Source organism: Melospiza melodia, chromosome 20 (assembly GCF_035770615.1).
Source record: "Melospiza melodia melodia isolate bMelMel2 chromosome 20, bMelMel2.pri, whole genome shotgun sequence".
Lineage (NCBI taxonomy): Eukaryota > Metazoa > Chordata > Aves > Passeriformes > Passerellidae > Melospiza > Melospiza melodia.
This window is the reverse complement of record NC_086213.1, coordinates 3,474,767-3,494,925: the sequence shown is the minus strand read 5'-3', so window position 1 is coordinate 3,494,925 and position 20,159 is coordinate 3,474,767. Positions and strand designations below refer to the sequence as shown.

Here is a 20,159-nt window from a genome sequence, read left to right as displayed (position 1 = left end):
TGGGGCCAGCTGTTTTCTTTCCTATGGAAAAGTGTCACCATTCCCTTTCAGGGATCCACCACTGAAATTTGGATACCACCTCCAAGGATTAATACATCCAAGGACTGATCCCACTCAAAAGCTGTCAGGACAGAATGGTGTTCCTGTACCCCTGGACAGTCTTGTCTGACCCATCACCACTGGGACCATGAGCATTCCTTGCCAAGGAAAGGCACTGTCACTGTCTTTCAGCAGTCCAACTCCAAACTGTGGAGCTGGTCTTCCAAACTGATTCTATCTGGGGATTTCTCACAGAAGAATGGTGCAAGGACAGAAAGGATTGCCTTTTCAACCCTCAGACACCTGCACAAACAATGCTGGGCGGAGCTGCTTTCCTTCACAAAGTAAAGCCCTGCCACCCTCTTTTTGCAGGCCATCTGCAAAATTTGGATTCCAGCTTCAGAAATGAAGAGCTCTAAAGATTGCTCCTATTCAGCAGGTGTCAGGAAGGGCAGATGTTATTCTGCCCCAGGAGCTTCAGATGCAGCTGGTGTGGGATGTGAGCAAAACCCTGAATGTGTGTGGATGCCCTGCCCAGGGGGCTGGAAATCAGCCCAAGGCCACAGAGTTTCCCTAAAGCCATGGAGCCAGCTGGAGATGGGAACACACTTTGTGCCCCTGAGGGAAGTGGAGCACAGCAGCACTGAGACAGCTCTGTGTGGAAATGACTTTATAAATAAGGTGTAAGGTGGTCAGATGTCACAGACATCTCTTATGAAAAATCCTTTCCTTAGGATTTTTTCTCCTGAGAAGCTGAGAGGCCTCAGGAACAAAATGTAAACAATGGTTATCTGCTGCTGTGGAATGCAACAGGTGCATCTGGGATTGGTCTCATGTTGGTTGTTTCTAATTAATGGCCAATTACAGTCAGCTGGCTTGGGCAGAGAGTCTGAGCCACAAGCCTTTGTTATCATTCTTCTTTCTTTTTCTATTCTTAGCCAGCCTTCTGATGAAATCCTTTCTTCTATTCTTTTAGTATAGTTTTAATATAATATATATCATAAAATAATAAATCAAGCCTTCTGAAACATGGAGTCAGATCCTCGTCTCTTCCCTCAGACCCCTGTGAACACCATCACAGTCAGACAGCAGTGTCAGAGATAGAGATGTGCCATCCTCAGCCCCACAGAGACCCCAGCACAGCCCAGACAGGCTGGCAAGGCCCCAGCTGTGGGGCAGAACCCCACCTTCCAATACTCCTGCTGCTCCAACACGTCACTCTCACTGATGAAGGTGAGCTGGTGCTCAAGTACTGCACTGAATCACCCCTGAGCACCATGAGGAACAGCCCTCCTCACCTCAAATGGAGCAGTTGTGTTAATGCCCTGCTTTCCACCATGGCACACCAAGCTGCTGTGAGCAGCAGCATCACTGCTGTGTCTGCAGAGTAACTCACAAGGCTCTCACAACCCTGCAGCACTTCCCTGTCAGTGGTGCCCTGCATCATCCCCAGGGCCTCACTGCTCCTCTCCAGTGTAAACACACAGACAGATTGTCCAAAGTCCAAAGGTTTGGGGCTAGGAAATGGTTACTCAGTGATCAAAATCACGGCATTGCCTTCCAGTTTGAACATATTTGGGGAGCAGAAATATTTGTTAACCTTAGGAGGTTGAGCCTGGGAAGTTACAACAGTAAAAGATCAACCATAGGTGGGAGCTGCTAACTCCAGATGTCAGGCAGGCTGCAGCCCTTGGAACAGGGACCAGCTGCATGCAAGGGAAAGGGATTTTATGATGTCATTGCTGAGCCATAGATAAGGGTGGTGTATTTGATTTCTCCAACCTGAGGACTGAAAAACGTTTGCTGCTTTTCTGGTTGATGTGTTCATGCCCTGGGGGGGTTCCAGGGGCCTGCATAACCCCTTTGTAGGGGGGTTATCCTTCTCAAGTCCCAAAGTACTGTCAAACCTACTCCAACGTTAGCTCAGTGAAGTAAAAAATAGGCCATTTCTTCAGAGTAACATGAACTTTCCTACATCTTCTTGCTCAACTCTGCAGTCCTGGGGAAGCTGTTCCCAGGCACAAGCCCACACTGGGAGCAGCCAAGGGTGAGGAAAGCAGAGCCTGCAGAAGTCCCCAGGCTGGGCAACATGGCCCAAAACCAAAAGAACTGGGGCTCAGGGCTGAGCAAGGTTTCTCTGAAGGAAACAAAGGCTTTGGCAAGGGACTGTGGTTGTTACTTCAGGAGGCAGAAGGATCTCCAGGAAATTAACCATCTGCAGATCAGAATTAAAGTGAGAACATTTTCTGCATTTTGGAATATTCAGCTCAAGCTGGTGCAAAGCCAGGCTGTGCACCCCCTTCTCTGCAACCCTGTACTGCTGAGTCAGTTCTCAGACTCAGGTCACCTACCTGGTTATTGCCTGAGTTTCAACAACTTTAGACTGAAAAACCTCCTGAGAAAGTGGAGAGACTTGGGCAGGCACAATGTCAGTCTGCAAGCACTAACACCTACAAATCCCCAGTGCTGTGAGCCAGCAAACTGACACTTATCAAAAGAAGCTTTGTGACAGTTTATCAACCAGACAAGGTGCAGCCCCCCAGCCTGATACACAAATTTGTGTTTGGTATCGTATTCCCATCAGATCTGTCAAACATAGAAGTTATTTATGGTGTACAGGGAACAAACAATTTTTAAATGGTAATTAGAAGATACCTCAGGCCATAAACAAATAAAACTCCCTTTGGAATGATGAAGGAGCACAGAAGCCCCCTTCATTCTTGTGTTCTCTTGCACTCCCATGTCTGGGATGTGCCCTGAGCTCCCTGACCTCCCCCTGACCAAGTCACAAAGAGAAAGGGAACTGATAAATAATTTTATTAGCAGCAGAAGGCAGAGGCAACATTGTACACAAAAAGTACCCTGCTTTAGTTATAATGAAATGCCCTGTGTATTCTACTTACAAAGTGAGGGAGTATATGGGTCCTAAAAACCCAAAACACTTCTCTGCAGGGAAAGTGAGCCAGAAACATCAGCCACAGATCACAATGAGAGGCTGTTATCATCCCAGAACTCCCCATAACAGCAAGGAAAAGGACTTTGGACAAGCAGTGAATAACAGGAATTAAAGCTGGCAGTAGCAGAAACTTCAAAATATTTTCTGGTGGCACAGTTCAGGTATTCAGCAGTAACTCTCTCCTCCAGCCACTGCCATCAGCAGACAGACATTGAGCCCTGGAAACTTTGTGAACAAGACAATTTGTGGGAGCAGTCACAGGAGGAGGCAAGGGCAGAGCACAGAGCACAAGATCTGATATGATTCTTCAATGCCTAAACTTCTCTCCCAATAATCACCCCTCTTTCCAGAAAGGGCTTTCAGGGGAGCCTGAAAAAAGAAAAGAATTTGACTTCCAGGTCATCTTCACTGGCCTGAGACTCTTCTGCTGCCACACAGAAACAGAAAAAAGGATTTTTTCTGCCTTGCGAATTATAAGAAAAACTAGATAAACCTCAGAACCTCTCTGGTCCTGAATAAAGCCAAATGTTCTAGAATTAAACTTTTTACTGCTACAAGCAGCTTTGTCTAGGCCTGAACTTGAAACAAAGACTTTGAACTATTTCAGTAAAATCAGCTGATTACCTCAGTCTTGAACTTTGTGTGTACAGGACGCAAATACAAAAGTGAATCGAGCTACACAGATTGGATCACAAGAGGAAACAAGCAGACAGACAGACAGAGCTGATCATCTCTGGGTTGCCTTCATCCTGGCTTTGCTCCAGCAGCTGCTCCAAGGATCACAGGAATGTCATGACTGTCCTGTTCTTGCCAATCTGCCAGGGCTCCAGAGGGTAAAAGCGGATGACAATCCTTTTGGGTAAAAGAGCAAAAATGTGGACAGGTAACATTATTTTACAATTAAACATTATTGCTGCTCAGTTTGCAACATAGTAGAAAATCTGCACTAGGGTCTGTCTTACAGTTCAGGTTGTTCATTTAACAGCAGGAAACATAAGCTGTGTATGGGTCAGGGTACAAACAGACTTCACCCAGACAAACAAAAGCAATTTAAATGTGATACTTGTCCATTTTAGAAGGGGCCACATAGTGCATAATCTTGCCAGGGATTTATCCTGACAGCACCCCAGAGGCAGGGAAGTACTATTATCCCTCTCCTTTGGGGAGATGGGTAAGACAAGCAGAGATGGACCTGGCTGACCTTCAGGAACAGCCTTGTTCCAGCACTTGGCAGGTGATGCCCTGGTAGGATGAAGCTTTACCAATTCCAGTGGGGTTTTGCACCAGTTTCCACAACTGTAACTACTGATCTCCAGAGAACAGTAGTGCCCAGACTGTTCAACAAGTGCACACCAGGGTGTGGTTTTATCTGGCTCCAAAACACGTCTCGGATTCAGCATCCACAAGCACTTAGTGTTTGTTAGAAATCTTGTCTTGGATCTGTATCACAACTTAGTCTCCTGGAGGACACGGGAACTGCCACTATCTCCACTGCTCTGAACATCCCCTTTGTCGTGTTCCACGTCCCTGGACCCCACAGACCCGCAGGCCCGATGAGGACGCTCTCGCTGCCCTCGGGCTGAGACCCCGCCGGGCCGCACTCACCGGTCGGGGCCCAGGCCCAGCTGCGCCGTCAGGACATCGAAGAAGCGGGCGCTGTGCGCCTTGTTCTGCTCCGCCGTGCCCACCACGCCGATGGACGACACCGCCAGCTGGGCACAGGGCTCGGCCGAGCCCGACAGCACCATGGCCAGCCCGCTCCGCACCGTCACGTTCACCCGCTGCCGGGACAGACACGGTCAGTCACGGTCAGCCACCGTCAGCCCCGCCGCCCCCGGTCCCGGCCCCGCTCACCTCCGCCGGTTTGCCCAGGATCTCCGCGGCGGCGGCGCACAGGGTCTGCGCCAGCCCCGGCGGCAGCCGCTCGGCCGGCAGGCTGGTGTCCAGCTCCACGAACGGCATGGCGCTGCTACTGCTACTGCTCCGGCTGCCCGCGGCCTGCACCGCCTCTGCCCCGGCCCCCGTGTCCCGCCCGCGGAGCCGCCTCTGCCCCGGCCCCCGTGTCCCGCCCGCGGAGCCGCCTCTGCCCCGGCCCGGCCCGTGTCCCGCCCCCGTCAGCGCAGCCGAGCGGGGCGGGCTCAGCCCCGGCACCGCCCGCAGCAGCCGCGGAGCGCGCCCGGCCCTGCCCGAGCCCCTCTCTCCGGGCCAGCCCCGGGCCGGTCACTCCGCCGGGCCTGCGGGACCCACTCTCATTTGTGAGACCAAACGTACCCCCATTTCTCCTCACAGAGAAAAGCGAGGCACAACTTCCCAAGAATATTTCTGGGATTCACATTCTCTGAGCCTCAGAGAAAGTGTGAGAAGTGCGTATTATATGGCTCTACGCAGATATTTACCATATGTATTTTGATGTATTGATTAGTAGTGCTGTATTAACATTTTAATAATATGATAAATGTAGTCTTGTAGTTAAAAGGTAACTTTTGTAGTTAAAATAAGAACTATGTTAGTGGGATGTTTTTTAAGAAAAGAATGAGGCACTCACACCAGATAGCAGCCCCAGGACACCTAAATCTTTCAGAGAAAAAGAATTTATTGCTCTCTTATCAGAAGAAACGAACTTCTTCCCTCCTTGAAGGCGCTGTTAGGATTAGAAGGAAGAGGCCGACACTGACCACACAGAATCCTGTGTTTGAATGGAATTATGCATCATGTATGAGGTGTATGAATATGCAACAGGCTGTGGCTTTTAAGGGTTAATCCTTTGTTAATGGGGGGTCCTTTTTCGGGCTTATGCTGCCCAGAAAAGGTACCCGGACTGTCTGTAACTCTTTGTCTCTATTGTCTCATATTGTCCTAATGCAAATTGTCCAAATTATTATTACTCCATTGTATTACTATTTTTATAACCATTTTATTACTATTAAGCTTTTAAAATTTTAAAAACAAGTGATTGGCATTTTTCACAGAAAGAAAAAACAATTCTTATCTCATTTGCTGAGCCTGTGTTTGTGCAAAAGTAAAATGCAATATGGAGATTGTTTACCCAGAGTGATGGAGTTTTGTTTCCTTTGCCTATCAGGGCCAGCTGTGTGTGTGTGTCAGGACTGTTGGCTGACAGTCACAAGATCCTGTGCAGTGGAGTGCTTGGCAGATTCAATTTAGATATAATGTAATATAGTGTAATATAGAATAGAATAACATAGTATAATAAAGTAATAAATTAGCCTTCTGATATGATGGAGTCAGATGCCTCCTTTCTCCCTGAGCATTGGGGTTGCCTCACTTTACTACAACCAAAACCATCACATCTCACTAATGGATGGGTAGAATGAGTTTGTGACAGCCCTCACTGAGAGAGAAAAAACATTTCAGGTCACTACAAGACACCTCTGTGCAGGGAGGGCTGAGAATGGTAATTTCTCTTAACAACCAACAAATTGAAATTAAAAAGCAAGCAGAGAGCTTTACTGCTTTATCTAACATGTATTAATTACATGGACTTTGAGCAACCAGGACTTTGAACTCTCAAGCTGGTAAGTGACCTTGGCATGCTGGCTCACAGGGTCAGTCCAATCTGCAGATCACAGGTGTCCAAACTAGAGACCAGAAGCTGAGCTACTGTCCAGTGAGGTTCCATGAGCTCCTTTACAACAAATGGTTATGAGCCAGCTATACTAAAAGGTCATCATTTAAGGCACAAAACTGTTGGGAAAATTTGCCTTGTGTAATGTGACATCCTGGTTTTCTACAATTCTAGACAACGCTAATGAAAACTGATAAAATTGCTATTTTTTTTTTTTTTTTCTCAGGGAATTGGCCTTCACTGCTGCTAGTGAGGACAATACTGGCACAAGGAGTTATGTGCAAAAAACAGCGTGGAAGAAGGCTGGGCAAAGATTTCTAGGACAGAGTAGTACCTAGAACTGAAACCTTGGTGAAAAACACCGTGAGAAAACAACAGGTTTTTTAGAACTTGCCAGCAAAAGATGTCACTAGCCAAGACATGGTAGCACTAGAGGGAAAAAAATCCAAACAGTTATTTGATTAGTGAAGGAAGCAATTCCTGAATTTCATTACTTATTTTGTTTTAGTCTTTATAGAAAGAATTTTTTTGCAAGGATTTTAGGGTAAGGGCAACACTACTTATGAATGGAAATATACAGATATATCTTCCACCAATTTCTGCATCATTTACAATTTGTTATTTTCAACTGAAGAAACTGGAAATGGTTGGATTTGCTCAGATTTATCTCATAAATTGTGCTGCAATACAAAAGGATTTTGTGTTTGAGCAGAAACTAACAGCCAAGAAAAAGAGCCCAAAAGCTCCAAAACAACTCTTTGCCCTTTCATTGTGATGCATGTGTTGCTCAATGCCACAAAATCTCTCTTATTACTTCAGCTACACTGGATGACTTACTTGGTGAACTTCCATCCAAAACAGTCTCAGAAGAGCATGTCTGCATTTGTTCCCTCTCTGCATTTCCTAGGAGAAATGTGCTGTTACAGTATAACCACAGAAAAAAAACCCAATTTGTGTACTGTTATATTCTCTTTCATGAAAACACTGTGAATGCATTCTTTCAGGGTACTCCCTATATAACTTTAACATGGGTTTTTAGGTAATCCAAGGCTGTGGCCACCAGCAGCAGGAATCTCCAAGAACAGCTGCTGCCACACATGTACTGGTAGACAGAGCACCAACAGAGGCCAGGCTTTCAGAAATCCAAAGCAGCAGTTGAACTGAAGAATTATAAAGATTCACCATTGTAGAAATACAAAGGAACTTCTCAAAGGAACTTCAAGGGAAAAAGAAGTGTGGAATGTACATGGAGAGCCAAGCAAGATGCCTCAATAAGAAACTTTTATTTTTTTTTTTTTCAGTTTGTGAAGTAGTTTTGTGCTCTACTTGTCTGTACAGACATGCTGGGAAGATGAGGATCAGGCACACTTTGCATTACAAATGTTAAAATTAGAAACAATGATCCTCATCCTAATTCACTTCTTTAACGTTCCCAGTTTATAGGCTGGCTAGAATGCTGTCAGGAAATACCATTCTTGTCTCTACCATCTCTGAGAAGACTGACACTGAAATAAAATTCAGAGGCACGTTAAGTGACCTGTAGGGCCTTAGCCTTCTGTATAAATTTAATGTTTTAGGTCCTAAACATTCCCCAGCTTCCCCCCCATAGATACAAGAAAGACCTGGCCCACTCTGCAATTTCTGTGTTAGAATTACAGTGCTCTTTCCAGTTACATGGAGAACTGGATGTCAGAGTAGTTAAAAAGGAAAAAAAAAAAAAAGGCAGGAAAAATGCTAAGATAGGTTACTTCATTTCAACATCTTCATCAACACAGGTGCCAGTTGTTCTTTCAGCTGTGGATCAATTTGAATATTGCTCAGTTCTTTGATATTGAGGATCATCTCGTGGGCTTGGAAAAAAAGCTCTTTGCCCACAGCATCCTCCACCCGCCTGCGCCACTCCCTCAGCCTGGGTCTGTCTTCAAAGATGTCACACCCAACTCCAACAGGCTGCAGAGAGGGGAGAGAGCAACAGTGAGGCTTGGGGCAGCCACCTCTGAGCTGAGACAGCAGGCACTCACAGGATACTTGCAGGTAAAGGGGAGAAAGGAACAGCTCATGGAGGAGCAGTAGGAAAAAGGGAAATCTCTGGTACCTGTCTGGGGGACACAAAAGCTAAGCTGGATTTTAAAGGGCATTTACAACTCAGGGTGCTGGAATAGCTGATTAGGGCAGCATAGATGTGCACATTCTGTGAGTGGTTTTCAGCCATGACACTGAAGATGTTGGCTGGCAGTTCCAGGGACCACTGCCCAGTTTGCAGTAGAGAGGATTATACAGCAACACCCAGCAGAAAATGTGTTTAACTGAACCAGTGTCCTAACTAACATCACCTACCCCCTTTCTGCCTGTGCCACTCTCTGGAACACACTGCAAAAAAGCAGAACTGCTGGATTTCAGTCCCTTGGACACTGAACTGGGAGAAAGAAATCGCTGCTGGGCTGCAGGACCCAGGCCCTGGTGGCCTGGCAGGGAAAAATCAGTTTGCAACAAACTTAATTTAAATGCCTCTGAGATTAATTATTTCATCTTCCAGACAAGGCATGGGCAAGTATTATATTCTTGAATTATAGAAATATTCCTATATGGTTGTCTCATTTCATCAGACCTGTCTGCTATTGCTTTTCATTTATATATATTACCTCCTTCTCTGCAGGTTCAAAAGAAAGTCATGATAAAAAATGAAGAAAAGGTTATTGCTACAGATGAGAAACAAAAGAGACTCTGTTGCAGCCAGCTCTTCTTGATTTTCATTGCTGTTCTGAACCCACTCCCACATTCTCCCCATTGTCTTAGGCCAGCTCTGCCAAAATATGCCCTGACTCCTCCTGTTGTGAAGAGTTCCCACATGCTGCCCCCTCCCTGCTCAGCAGCATCTGTTTTCCTTGTGCTGAGCTTCCTCACCATGCTCCAGGCACTCACTTGCATCAGTTCCACAATGGCCACAAGATCTGCCAGGGAGATCTCACTGCCAATGATAAAAGCCTTGTCCTGCAGAAACCTCTCCTCAAATTGCTTCAGGGAAGTGGAGAGCCCCTCCATAACCTCCTGGAGCTTCTCCGAGGGCAGGGGCTGCCCTGTGAAGAGGGGAATCAGCACCTGAGGAGAGAAGGGACACAGCAGCACACATGACCATCTTCTCTGGTAGTAGTAATTGAAGTTACACCCCAGGATCATCAGAACCCTGCAATAAAGCCACAGAAGGGGATGGCAGAGCTCCACAGAGCTCCTGGACAGAGAGCAGCAGTCCTAAGTGTGACCTGCCACAGCAGTGACCTCAGCTAATCAGCAGCAATGTGAGGAACAAAATCAAGGATCCTCACCTCATTTTGTGCCTGGCAGCTGTGCCCTCCCACTCCAACCTGCTGGGCTACAAAAGAAAAATGGGCAACAGCTCCAGGGAAGACAAATCTGCCACAGTCACCCCTGTTAGATGCTCTGTGTCACCAGCAGCTGCCCAGCAGCCACCCTGCTGTGGAACTGGGTGCTGCAGGCACTGCCTGTCCTGCAGGGTGATGGAGAGGAGGGAAGGGTGGTACCTGTGGCAGGAGCATTGGAAGGACTAGAATTTACCAACACTGGCTGGAGAGACAGAAATGGCTTCCTCTGTGCGACAGCAGCCACCAGGGCTGGAAGTGGTCAACACCATTTTTACACAAACCTTTCAGAGGCTTAAAGCATCACTCTTTAAACCACTAGAAATTTTGGTGGAGCAATCACAGAAGTGCAGTCCTTGTGTCTGCACAGACCTGCTGGCACAGGGGGTGGTTGCCTTTCTACAATATTTTTCACCAGTCACAGAGGTGTATGCACCACTGGAGCCCCCAGTGTTTCTCAGCTGTGCTGCCTTCACCTTCCACAGCTACAGAAGTCCAGTTTGTTTAGAGAATCAAAGTTATGAACACAAATTTCAATCAGTGCAAGTGAACTGAATTTCTACTTACTGCTAGTGTATTCAACAATTCAAGTTGGGATTGCATAATCCAAGCCAGGATTTTGGCCAAATACATGTGGAATCCATTTCATCAGAAAATTCATGGCCAGTTTTCTTCCTAAGTGATTCCAATAATGCAAGTTGGGATCTTTGGGTAAAATTGTTTGAAACAGCTCTTCTTCCTTCTCCTTATCTCAGGGCTATCTTCTCCCATTTCTAGCTAATATGCTTCTCTTACAAGGTGCCTTTATATGTTTCCATATTTTCAGTTATTCTGAGGACCTTTTCTGCATCTGGGCTATCTAATCATCAGCAATTAGTTGGATTTCTTTCCCTTGGAGCACTGCAGTGACAGCCTGCAGAGGCTGGAAGAAACTGCTTCTTGTATGAATCTGCCTCATATTTGAATTGCTTCTCTGTACTCTCTAGCCAAAAAAATCAAATACCAATAAATTCAAGAAGATAAATGAGTCCTGATATGCTTTTTTAGGCACAAACAAGGGCAAATTTACAAGGGAGCAGTGAAGTTACCTCTTTACTAGCAATTCTGATTTCATGTGAAATTCCATGCCAGCTGTCATTGTAGAACTATACTTGCACCTAGCTCTCTCTAGGGATAGCTGCATTAATTCTGGTGAGTTGGCTGGAAATAGGTGTCCAGCAAAATCATCTGATACTAAATGATTTTCTGACTCAGGCTGAATCAGGTAATTTTGCCTAAATGCTAATTGATTTGGCTACACTGAGTAAAGAATATCTGCCTCTCAGTGTGTCTCTGCTCTCTGTCCCTGAGCCTATTTCAGAGAAGCACATAAGTGTGCTGGAAGCAGGAGACTCCTTCTGGATTTCCACCCTCAGGAGGCTGCAGGAACTTGTATGAAGAATGCAAGTCTTTCTGCTTCCAGCAACAAAGCAATTGTTCACCAAAGCCAAACTCTGCCTGTGTGCACACTCTGCACAGCTGTGCAGGGAGAGGGAGGCCCTTGGAAGCAACACTAACTCTGTTACATATTCACTCACAAATCCAGGCAATTAAAGTCTGCTGGGTTTGAGACCTTCTGTACCAGCCCTTCTTCCAGGGGAAAACCAAAATGGCCAAATCTGCTTTTGCCAGATCCTGATGTTGATCAGTTTGGAACTGCTCCTTTCTGCTGCATTGCACTAAATAGTTATTTAGTTATTTGCACTGGGTGTTTGGTAATTTGAACTGTTCGCGTGATTTGTATCCTATCACCACATGGTTTTCCCCTTTCCTCCTGTCAGTGTTGGTGCTCTCTCCCTGGTTTACCCCTCCTCAGCTGTATCCCACTGGCTGTTGACCCCTTCCTCTCTGCTCAAATTCCCCCTGGGAGAAGACAATGCCCTCTTTTCCATCTGCGGGGTCACTTGGATGATCTGGTGTCTCCTATCAAGGAAATAAATTTACAGAATCACAGAATAATGAGGCTGGAAGAGACCTGTAAGATCATCAAGTCCAACCTATGCCCTAACACCTCAACCAGACTGTAGCACCAAGTGCCATGTCCAGTCTTTTTTTAAACACATCCAGAGGTGGTGGTTCTACCACCTCCCTGGGAAGAGCATTCCAGTACTTTATTATTCTTTTGGTGAAAAATTTCTTCCTAATATCCAACCTACACCTTCCCTGATGTAGCTTGAAGCTGTGTCCTCTGGTTCAGTCAGAGACCAACCCCATCTGTCTGCAGCCTCCCTTCAGGAAGGTGTAGAGAGCAATGAGGTCACTTCTGAGCCTCCTCTTCTTCAGGCTAAACAGCCCCAGCTCCTTCAAACACTCCTCACAGGGCTTGTGTTCCCCACATGGAGAAGAGCACTTCTTGTCTTTTGCCTTTGTCCTGTGTGTGCTGGGCTCCATAGGACCTGAACAGCCCAGACACGGATTCTTACACCTTCCAGCTAGGAATGGCCCAGATTTGTTGTTTCATCACAACAGTCTCTGAACTGGGGCTGTTAAGGTGCCCAGTACTCTCACAAACCAACACCACTTCACCCACATTTTCACATTCAGTCTCCTCACCTTGATCCACATGGTTTTAGGAGCATTGGCCCTGATGTTGGTGTGGTGCCAGGACAGGTACTCATCCACACGGGCCCTCTGCTGGATGTCTGAGGGGTACCAGTGGTCGGGAGTGTTGTACTTGCGGCTCAGGTACAGCAGGATGGCAGTGCTGCTCACACAGCAGGGGACAAGGAAAGGGCAGGCAGTTAAGGGCACAATGCTCTTGCCTAAGCTCCCCCTCCTGCTCCTTCTCAGCTTGCTGCTTCCACTAAAAAACATGCAGATCAGGATTTCCAGCAGAGTCTAGGGACCATATAAAGGCATCTAATTCATGTTGACATCAGTGGCCCTTAATCACCTCAGCTTCCATGAAAACTTTAACCTGCTGGAAAATCACAGCACTGCTGGACAGTACTGGGGGTAAACACACTGGGCTAAACAAACAATAAACCTCCATGATCCTCTATCAGTGATGCTAACTCCACTTGCTCCTTGCCTGTTCTGACCCATCTCTCTGACACCTGTGCACTAAATGAAACTCTCTGTGGGCTATTGCTGCCTTTTCATCAGGTCTGTCTCCAGCATGCAGCTTCCACTGAAGTCAGTGGAAGTCTCAGCAAGGAAACCCTACAGAATCTTTTTTTGTGTTTGTCCAGATGTTTATACTTTCACTAACCGGCAGAAGTCAGATGGAAAAATATCTTAGTCATTTGCAACAATACTTAGGCTATTACTACAAAAGAGAAAAAAAGCCACAGAAAATGTGCTGACAAAATGGAAGAAAATGCAGACAGCCCTGCCATGCTGATACTGCTATAGTTCAATTGTTTCAGTATTATTACATCATTACCAGTCTCCATATTAATCTTTTAATGTAAAGCCTAAATTTTATCTGTGTAGATGTTCTCTCAGCCTTTATGACTAATTCAGATAAACAGAATTCTTTCCTAGAGTAAAAGGGATTTCTTTTCCCAGGGTGAAAGGGATTTTTATAAGCTTTAAACATCTCCCAGAAATGTTTATAATCCCATTTTGAGGTAAGTACATTTAGGGTGAGATGAGGAAGCTAAGTCAGCTGAGTTGTTTACATTCTGAAAGACAATTCAAACGGAAAATGGAAAGAGATAAAATGAGGTTATACTATTAAAAATAACCAGCACGTTCATATATTCTGTGATCCTTAATTATTCCATGGGAATGACATCTTCTGAATGCAGCACAGACTGTGGTACCCAAGGAGATCTAAGGACTGAGCTCTTACCATTCTGCAAGGGTGAAGTCTCCGTCCTTCAGTGCTGGTACTTTCTTCAAGAGGCTGACTTTGCCTGCACCTTCACTGCTTGATGGTCCTAAGAACGTGAACAGACAAACCTGAGGTCAGAAGTGTATCTGCCAGTGCATAATACATGAAATACCTGCAGCCAGCTGCATGATCAGTGAACTGTGTGAGGTTTTCCCAATAGGGTCATGGCTCACAAAGGAAAGGTAATGAAATGGCAGAGTCAGTGTGAGAGCTGCCTGCAGAGGCAGCAGGCTCAGGCTGGCCACGTGGCATGGAGCAGTGAATATTTTTATACTTCTAACAGCACTTCTCTTGCTTGATCCAGGTATACCAGGATATTTGCAGAACTTACTGAGAGAGTGGACATTGGCTGGGGCAGGGAAGCTCAAACACTCAACCCTGCACTACTCTGTGTCACTGCTGGCTCTGCACATCAACTTACTGCTAACAGGAAAACACAGGAGGAATACACCATTCCCTAAGAATTGAAACTCCACAGTCCCTTTGGAGGAATTAACAGCTGACTATCTAATCAGGCTTTCAGTTTCCCACTGCTGGCACCAGACTTGCCAGCCTGCAGTTAAATGCCAGGGAGTTGCACAACAGCCCAGGAACACCTGAGTAAGAAAAGCTGTGAGGAATTTGTTTGCTTTGCTTGTTTGAGGTTCTCCTGACAGGACATGACAATTAAAGTGCAAATCCTGATCAAATCAGCATGACCAGCAGGAGGTCCTGTACAAAACTCCCTTTGTTCAAAAAAAGACAAGAAAAAGGATCATTAACTTATAGTGACCTCCAGCTCTAAGAACTATTTGTGCCCATTGAGGAAGCAGTGGCAGTGTCTACATTACTGGGCAAATGTGCAGTAGGAAATAAAACCAGCCTCTGGACAAACAAGTTGATTTGCAGCTGGTTTGGGAAGGGCTGGGAGAAGGCAGGTTGCTGCATTACTGCTTCCCCTTGTATTGATTTCACATAATGAGTTAAATCAAGCAGAGCATACATTACCACTTGTTCTCCTTTCCAGCTGACTAGCCTCTACTTTATTTCTTCTTGGAGAAGTGGGTTTTTTTAAATTCCAGTGTAAGTAGATTCATCAGAGACTAAGGTTTACACTCTTGTGCTATTTGAAGGGATTCAAACCCACATTTTCCCTTTCATTAGGAAAAGTCTCTGGCTGCCTGCTGTGAATATGGGTATATATGGTATTTATGTGAATAGCTGGGTAAGAGGTTCCATCTGCACAGCAGAACCCAGCAACACTGTCAAGAGAGGCAGGAAAGCCTAGGTAGGGCTTCTTAAAAATAACAGCCTGACAGAAACCTCAAGCTAAGCCTAATAACTGAGAAAATTGAGTATAAAAATAAAAAATGTCCAAAAGTGGGCAAAGTACAGGATATCTCACCCCCATGATTTGTATCACAGAAACATCAAGGCAAACATTTGTAAATCTACTGTCATGCAAGGAGTTGCTCAGGGAAGGTGCTTTGTTTAGTGCTTTTAGAATGGCCCCAAAGGCCAGTGGTCACCACACACCCAGCTCTGGTGAGTTCTCTAGTGTTCACCTGGTCTTTGGAAAAGTGCAGTAGAAAGTTGCAGTCAGTAATGCTTACAGCTAATGAGCAGTCCCTCGTCAGACCCAGCTGTTTGGCTGTCCTGCTGTCTGTGTTTATTATCCAGGGCAGCAGGGAACTAAGAAACAAGGACATGAGAAGTAAGCAGTGGGTGAGGGCAGCCTGAATCGGATTTCAGAGAGCTTTCATCATACTGCAATTCCAGCAGGGATACTGAGCATATTTGTTCCCTGACAAACCACGTACCGTGTCATTACAGCAGGTTGGACAGTAGCTCAGTGTCTGTGACACAGCCTGGGGATGGAATCAGCTACTTTGGTTTGCAGAAAGACATAACAGACCTGTGCTGAGACTCTGACTGAGCTGTGGACTGGTAAATGCCTTGGTGTGAACACTAACTCCAGGCTGCTTCATTGGGACCTACTGCTTATTGTATGAAAATAAAGACCAATATTTGTATTTGTAGTTTAGCAGAACTTAAGCTTGTGCCTCTCTTCCAGCCAGCAGAGCCAGCCATTTTGGTCAGTGGTATTGGGTGCTCCATCTTTATCATTGCTGTGATGTGGGCTTGACTTACAGCGCTGTTTAACATCAGTTGTATCTGGAGGAATTAGTTCTTGATGATGCTCAAGGTACAGATATATAGATATAGATAGATATAGATATACACACCGTGTGTATTGTTGGGCTTTGAGGTGTAACTTTAACAAGCAGAGTATCCAGTCAAAAAGCAGGTCAGGCTGCCCACATGAGGAAATCTTAAGCCTAAGCCATAGTGCAGAGAAGGAGGTTTATTGGTGGGTGAAAAGAGCAATGGAGATGATTTTACGGAAATAGAAGGGGGGAAATCCCACTCTATTTGCCAATCACATAACCCTCAGCCAAGGGTTTCGAAGTAACATGCTGTGCCTTAGGCACAAAAGTAACAATTTACAGGGAAACTCAACATTTAACTGGGCAACAGTCACGCAGCTGGAGGAGCCTGAACAGAGTTGCCACAACCCACAGCACTCCCAGAGCACTCCTCGGCTGTCAGTGTGACTAATTTGCTAGAAATGGCTAGAGGAACATTCCTTGGAGAGCCACAAAAATAGATGCAGCAGAGCTGCGGGACTGCTCTGGGAACTGGAGCCGCACGGCCAAACCACGGCGTCCAACGCCCCTGGGCAGCGCCGGGGTTCAGCATCCCCCGGCTAGCCCGGGGAGCTCCTCCTTCCCTCGCAGCAGCCTGAGGGACGAGCGCAGCTCCTGGGCCGGGAGTCCAAGGGGCTCCGTGAGGGCAAAGCCTCGGCAAACCCCCAAGGCCGGGTGCCGCAGCGATTCCGCGGGGTCCGTGAGGGCAAAACCCTGTGAGGGCAAACCCCCAAGGCCCGGGGCCGCAGCGGTTCCGCGGGCTCCGTGAGGGCAAAGCCCTGAGGGCGAAGCCCCGCAGCGGCGGCGGGCTCAGCGCGGCCCCCGCCGGGATCGCGTTACAGCGCCAGGAGCTTGGGGGCCCCTCCGCTCCCTCCCCGCCCGCTCGGTCTGTGAGGACCCTCCCGGTCTGTGGGGACCCTCCCGGCCTGTGGGGACCCTTCCGGCCTGCGGGGACCCTCCCGGTCTGTGGGGACCCTCCCGGCCCTGCCCCGGCCTCACCTGCGCGGGGCTGCTCCGCGCCGCTCGCCGCCGCCGGCTTCTTCCCCAGCACCGAGTCTGCCAAGAGCCAAGAGAGCGGCTGAGCCCGCGCCCCGCCGGGCCGCGCCCGCCCCGGCCCCGCCGCCTCGGGCAGCGCCCGCCCCACCTTTGAACAGCTCCACGTGCTTGAACTCGAAGGGGATGTTGTTGCTCCGGGCGAAGATGTAGATGGAGCGGCAGGGCTGCGAGAGCAGGTCCAGGTACAGCTCCAGCCCCATCCCGACCCGGCCCGCCCTGCGGGAGCTGCCGCGGCTCTGCCGCCGAGCGCCCGGAGCCGCCCCGCATGGGCCGGCGGGGGCCGAGCCGCGCCGGGCGGGAGGTGCCCTCCGGCCCTCCCCCGTTCCCTCCCTCGCTGGCCCGGGCCGGGCCGGGCGGGGGCACAGCAGCGGGGTCTGTGCCGGGGGGACGGCGGGGCGAGCCCTGGAGAGTGCCGAGGAGCCCGGGAGAGCCCAGCCGGGGCGGGGAGCACGGCCCGAGCTGGGACAGGGGTGACAGAGCTCCCCTTTCCACAGTGTCGGGCGGCCCTGGCTCGCTGTGGCTGGCAGCGTGTTCATTCATTTTCCGAAGGGAAGGTAACGAGAATAGTGACACGAGTAGCGGTCAGTTACCAGCCTCAAAGGTTGGTACTAAGCAGTGAGAGAGAAGGGGCTGTCACAGCTTTAGCTGGCACCGCAGGGTCTCTGGAGTTACTCACCTGCAGCATCCCACTACGACTTTCACAAGGTAAATGCAGAGTTTTGTAACAGTTCTGCAGGGCTGTGCCGCGCTGCAGACAGGGCCCCTGCACAGTGTCCTCTAAGGCAGTGTTAATCACGCACCGCCAGGTCTCAGCAGGGCTTTCTGTCCAGAACATAATTCTTTAGTCATGTATTCTCTGCTGCAAGGTGACATCTGAACGGCAGTGAAGTGTGGAGGACTCCTCTGTGGACATTACCTCTGCACACTCACTCAAAGTGACTTTCCCCTCCCTGGTATTTGTCACTTGCACCGAGCCCACAGCGTTTCCCAGCTGTGTGATTCGGGAAGGTGACATGCTGGCTGAGTGCAGGGACTCTGGGAGCTGTGAGATAGAGCAGCTGAACCACTCAGGGCAAAGTCACCCCCAATCAAACCCACCTCAGCTGTGCTGACACCTCGCTGTCAGTGTCGTGCCAGAGAGCTTGTATGGCACACACAGATCTTGGGGAATCTCAGGGAGAGGGAACTGGAGGATCAGCTGCTCTTGTTCTTGTGAAAAGGCTTGGGTACTTGAGTGGTGAGCTTGTGGACTAGACAAATTACAAACTGGAACATTTCCAGGGGTTCAGAAATTTCAGATTTAGAAGAGCACTGTAAGAATTGTTCAGTTTCTCAGCCAGAAAAGGGAGAGGTGCTGTGCACCCCCTTCACTTCCCCTGCAGCACAGCTCAGCCTCTTGAGCACCTGCACCCAGCACTGATATGCTGCAGATCACAGATCATAGAGTCTTGAGTTCAAACTCCTTCAGTGCAAAGGAATCTGAAATGTTAAGGGAGTGGGGAAAAGGAGCATGAAAGTGGCTCTGCACAGGTAAATAGTCAGAGAAGTCTTTGAGCTTCAAAGTGCTCCCATGCCCACACTCTGAGAGATCATTGAGGAGAGTGTTGATCTCAGCAGTGTGCAGCACCATGAGCAGTGTGGGTTCACTTTGCTCCTTTATTCATGGTTCACTTGGTCCATTAGTCCTATCTGAACTTCAAAGATCTTTTCATGTGCCTCCTGGAAATGCTCCTTCCTTAAGTTTTTCTCCAATTTGCTGACTGCACTGCACAGCCCACATAACCAAAGAGGTATTTTTATCTGCTTGTGTTATAGGGCATTTGATTGATTATTCCTGGCTCCAGGCTAGTGCTTCTAGCACTGTATTTTCATTTGACTCCATCACCTCAAAGACCATTTTTCGTGCCCTTATCTTCTCTGTCAGCATTTTGGAAGCAGGAACAAGACAGAAAAAAAATGCATTAAGTTTTGCAGTTTATTTCTTAATAATTTAGAAGAAGTCTCACGATGTCTTTCTGGTTTTTCAACATTCCTCCTATTTTGTGTGTTACAGCTTCATTTTATTCCAGAATCACAGGTTCTCACTTATTTCCAAATAGCCCTGGCAAGAGTTGAGGAAGTTGAATGGACCACGTTCGATTAAGCTGACAGTGGAGGTGTAATCCCTCTCCCTTTCCAGGGTGAAAGGGGAGTGTTCTCTCAACAGACCTTGTACCAAACAAGCAAAACTCTTGCACAACCTGTTGGGTTTTGGGAGGCAGCTCCCAGGGCTTTCCATCTAGGAACTGGAACCAGGCAAGATCCAATGGCACAAAGCAACAAAATACAGAGCTAGAGGAGTAGCAGAAGGCAAAGTACAAGGATGAGCAGCCTTATATCCATGATTTAGAGCAAAGAACAAGGCAGATTTATCTGTTTCATAGCTCTGTGGTCATCCAAGGAGTTACTCTAGGGAGGTGCTTTGTCCTGTGGGAATGGAAGGGCTCAAAATGCCACTGGTCACTGCACACAGAAAGTATGGGAAAAACAATTTAAAATCTCTTTCTGTCATAATGACCAGGCTGGAGTGAGGCAAGTGTACTTATCCTTTGTGAAACAGCAGGGCAGGAGCACCAGAGAGCCAGCTCTGAACATAGCCCCAGCTTGGTTCTGAAGGCAGCCTTCCTTGCAGGAGTGCACAATTTAAGGAACTTGTGCCTCATTCCAACAAGCAGAAAATTGGCTCAAGGCTCTGAGGTGGAGTTTTTGTGCTACAAGTATAGTAAATAAAAAAAGTTTTAAAAAGACATTTTATTTGCCTTGGCTTGTGCAATGGTTTGCATACAGAGCAGCCCTGTCTGGAGATTCTGCAGGGACATGTGTGGCACAAAAGGCTCTGCTCTTAAGTCCATTTTGAGAGCTGTCAGGATTAGCACCCCACAAAACAGACTCTTGGTTCTGATTGTTTCTCTGCTATGCCTGTGCTTGAACAGAAAGCGTGAGAAATATTTATGATGCTGGAAGAAGTTTGCTCTCTGCAAGAAAGGGAAAAGCTGAAAGTGAGGGCAGGTACAAAGGTGCCAGCAGCAGAGTGCAGTGAGGC

The 20,159-nt window shown here is 47.6% G+C and overlaps 2 protein-coding genes across 2 annotated transcripts; both read right to left on the bottom strand.

Annotated features, from left to right (window-relative positions):
* Positions 1-2,840: 2,840 nt before the first annotated feature.
* On the bottom strand, positions 2,841-5,002 carry LOC134427402 (D-dopachrome decarboxylase-like). Its single transcript, XM_063173212.1, has 3 exons — positions 4,850-5,002; positions 4,601-4,776; positions 2,841-3,847 (listed from the first exon to the last, which is right to left on the bottom strand). Exons 1-3 carry the CDS (start codon positions 4,955-4,957, stop codon positions 3,775-3,777), a joined length of 357 nt encoding a protein of 118 aa, XP_063029282.1. The 5' UTR covers positions 4,958-5,002; the 3' UTR covers positions 2,841-3,774.
* Positions 5,003-7,845: 2,843 nt separating this feature from the next.
* Positions 7,846-17,318, bottom strand: LOC134427257 (glutathione S-transferase theta-1). The gene is made up of 6 exons (XM_063172935.1): positions 17,166-17,318; positions 17,021-17,077; positions 13,794-13,881; positions 12,551-12,701; positions 9,504-9,680; positions 7,846-8,531 (listed from the first exon to the last, which is right to left on the bottom strand). The coding sequence occupies exons 1-6, from the start codon at positions 17,275-17,277 to the stop codon at positions 8,331-8,333; spliced, it is 786 nt and encodes a 261-aa protein (XP_063029005.1). The 5' UTR covers positions 17,278-17,318; the 3' UTR covers positions 7,846-8,330.
* Positions 17,319-20,159: the final 2,841 nt, after the last annotated feature.

What these genes read in the sequence shown, in the direction of transcription:
- LOC134427402 (XM_063173212.1), bottom strand. Translation starts at nt 4,957, where the DNA reads ATGCCGTTCGTGGAGCTGGACACCAGCCTGCCGGCCGAGCGGCTGCCG. An exon ending in TCCTGGGCAAACCGGCGGAG is followed by an intron (nt 4,777 to 4,849) that starts GTGAGCGGGGCC and finishes CTGTCCCGGCAG; the next exon opens with CGGGTGAACGTGACGGTGCG. An exon ending in CTGGGCCTGGGCCCCGACCG is followed by an intron (nt 3,848 to 4,600) that starts GTGAGTGCGGCC and finishes TTTACCCAAAAG; the next exon opens with GATTGTCATCCGCTTTTACC.
- LOC134427257 (XM_063172935.1), bottom strand. Translation starts at nt 17,277, where the DNA reads ATGGGGCTGGAGCTGTACCTGGACCTGCTCTCGCAGCCCTGCCGCTCC. An exon ending in GACTTCACCCTTGCAGAATG is followed by an intron (nt 12,702 to 13,793) that starts GTAAGAGCTCAG and finishes CTGTGTGAGCAG; the next exon opens with CACTGCCATCCTGCTGTACC. An exon ending in CCATTGTGGAACTGATGCAA is followed by an intron (nt 8,532 to 9,503) that starts GTGAGTGCCTGG and finishes CCCTCTCTGCAG; the next exon opens with CCTGTTGGAGTTGGGTGTGA.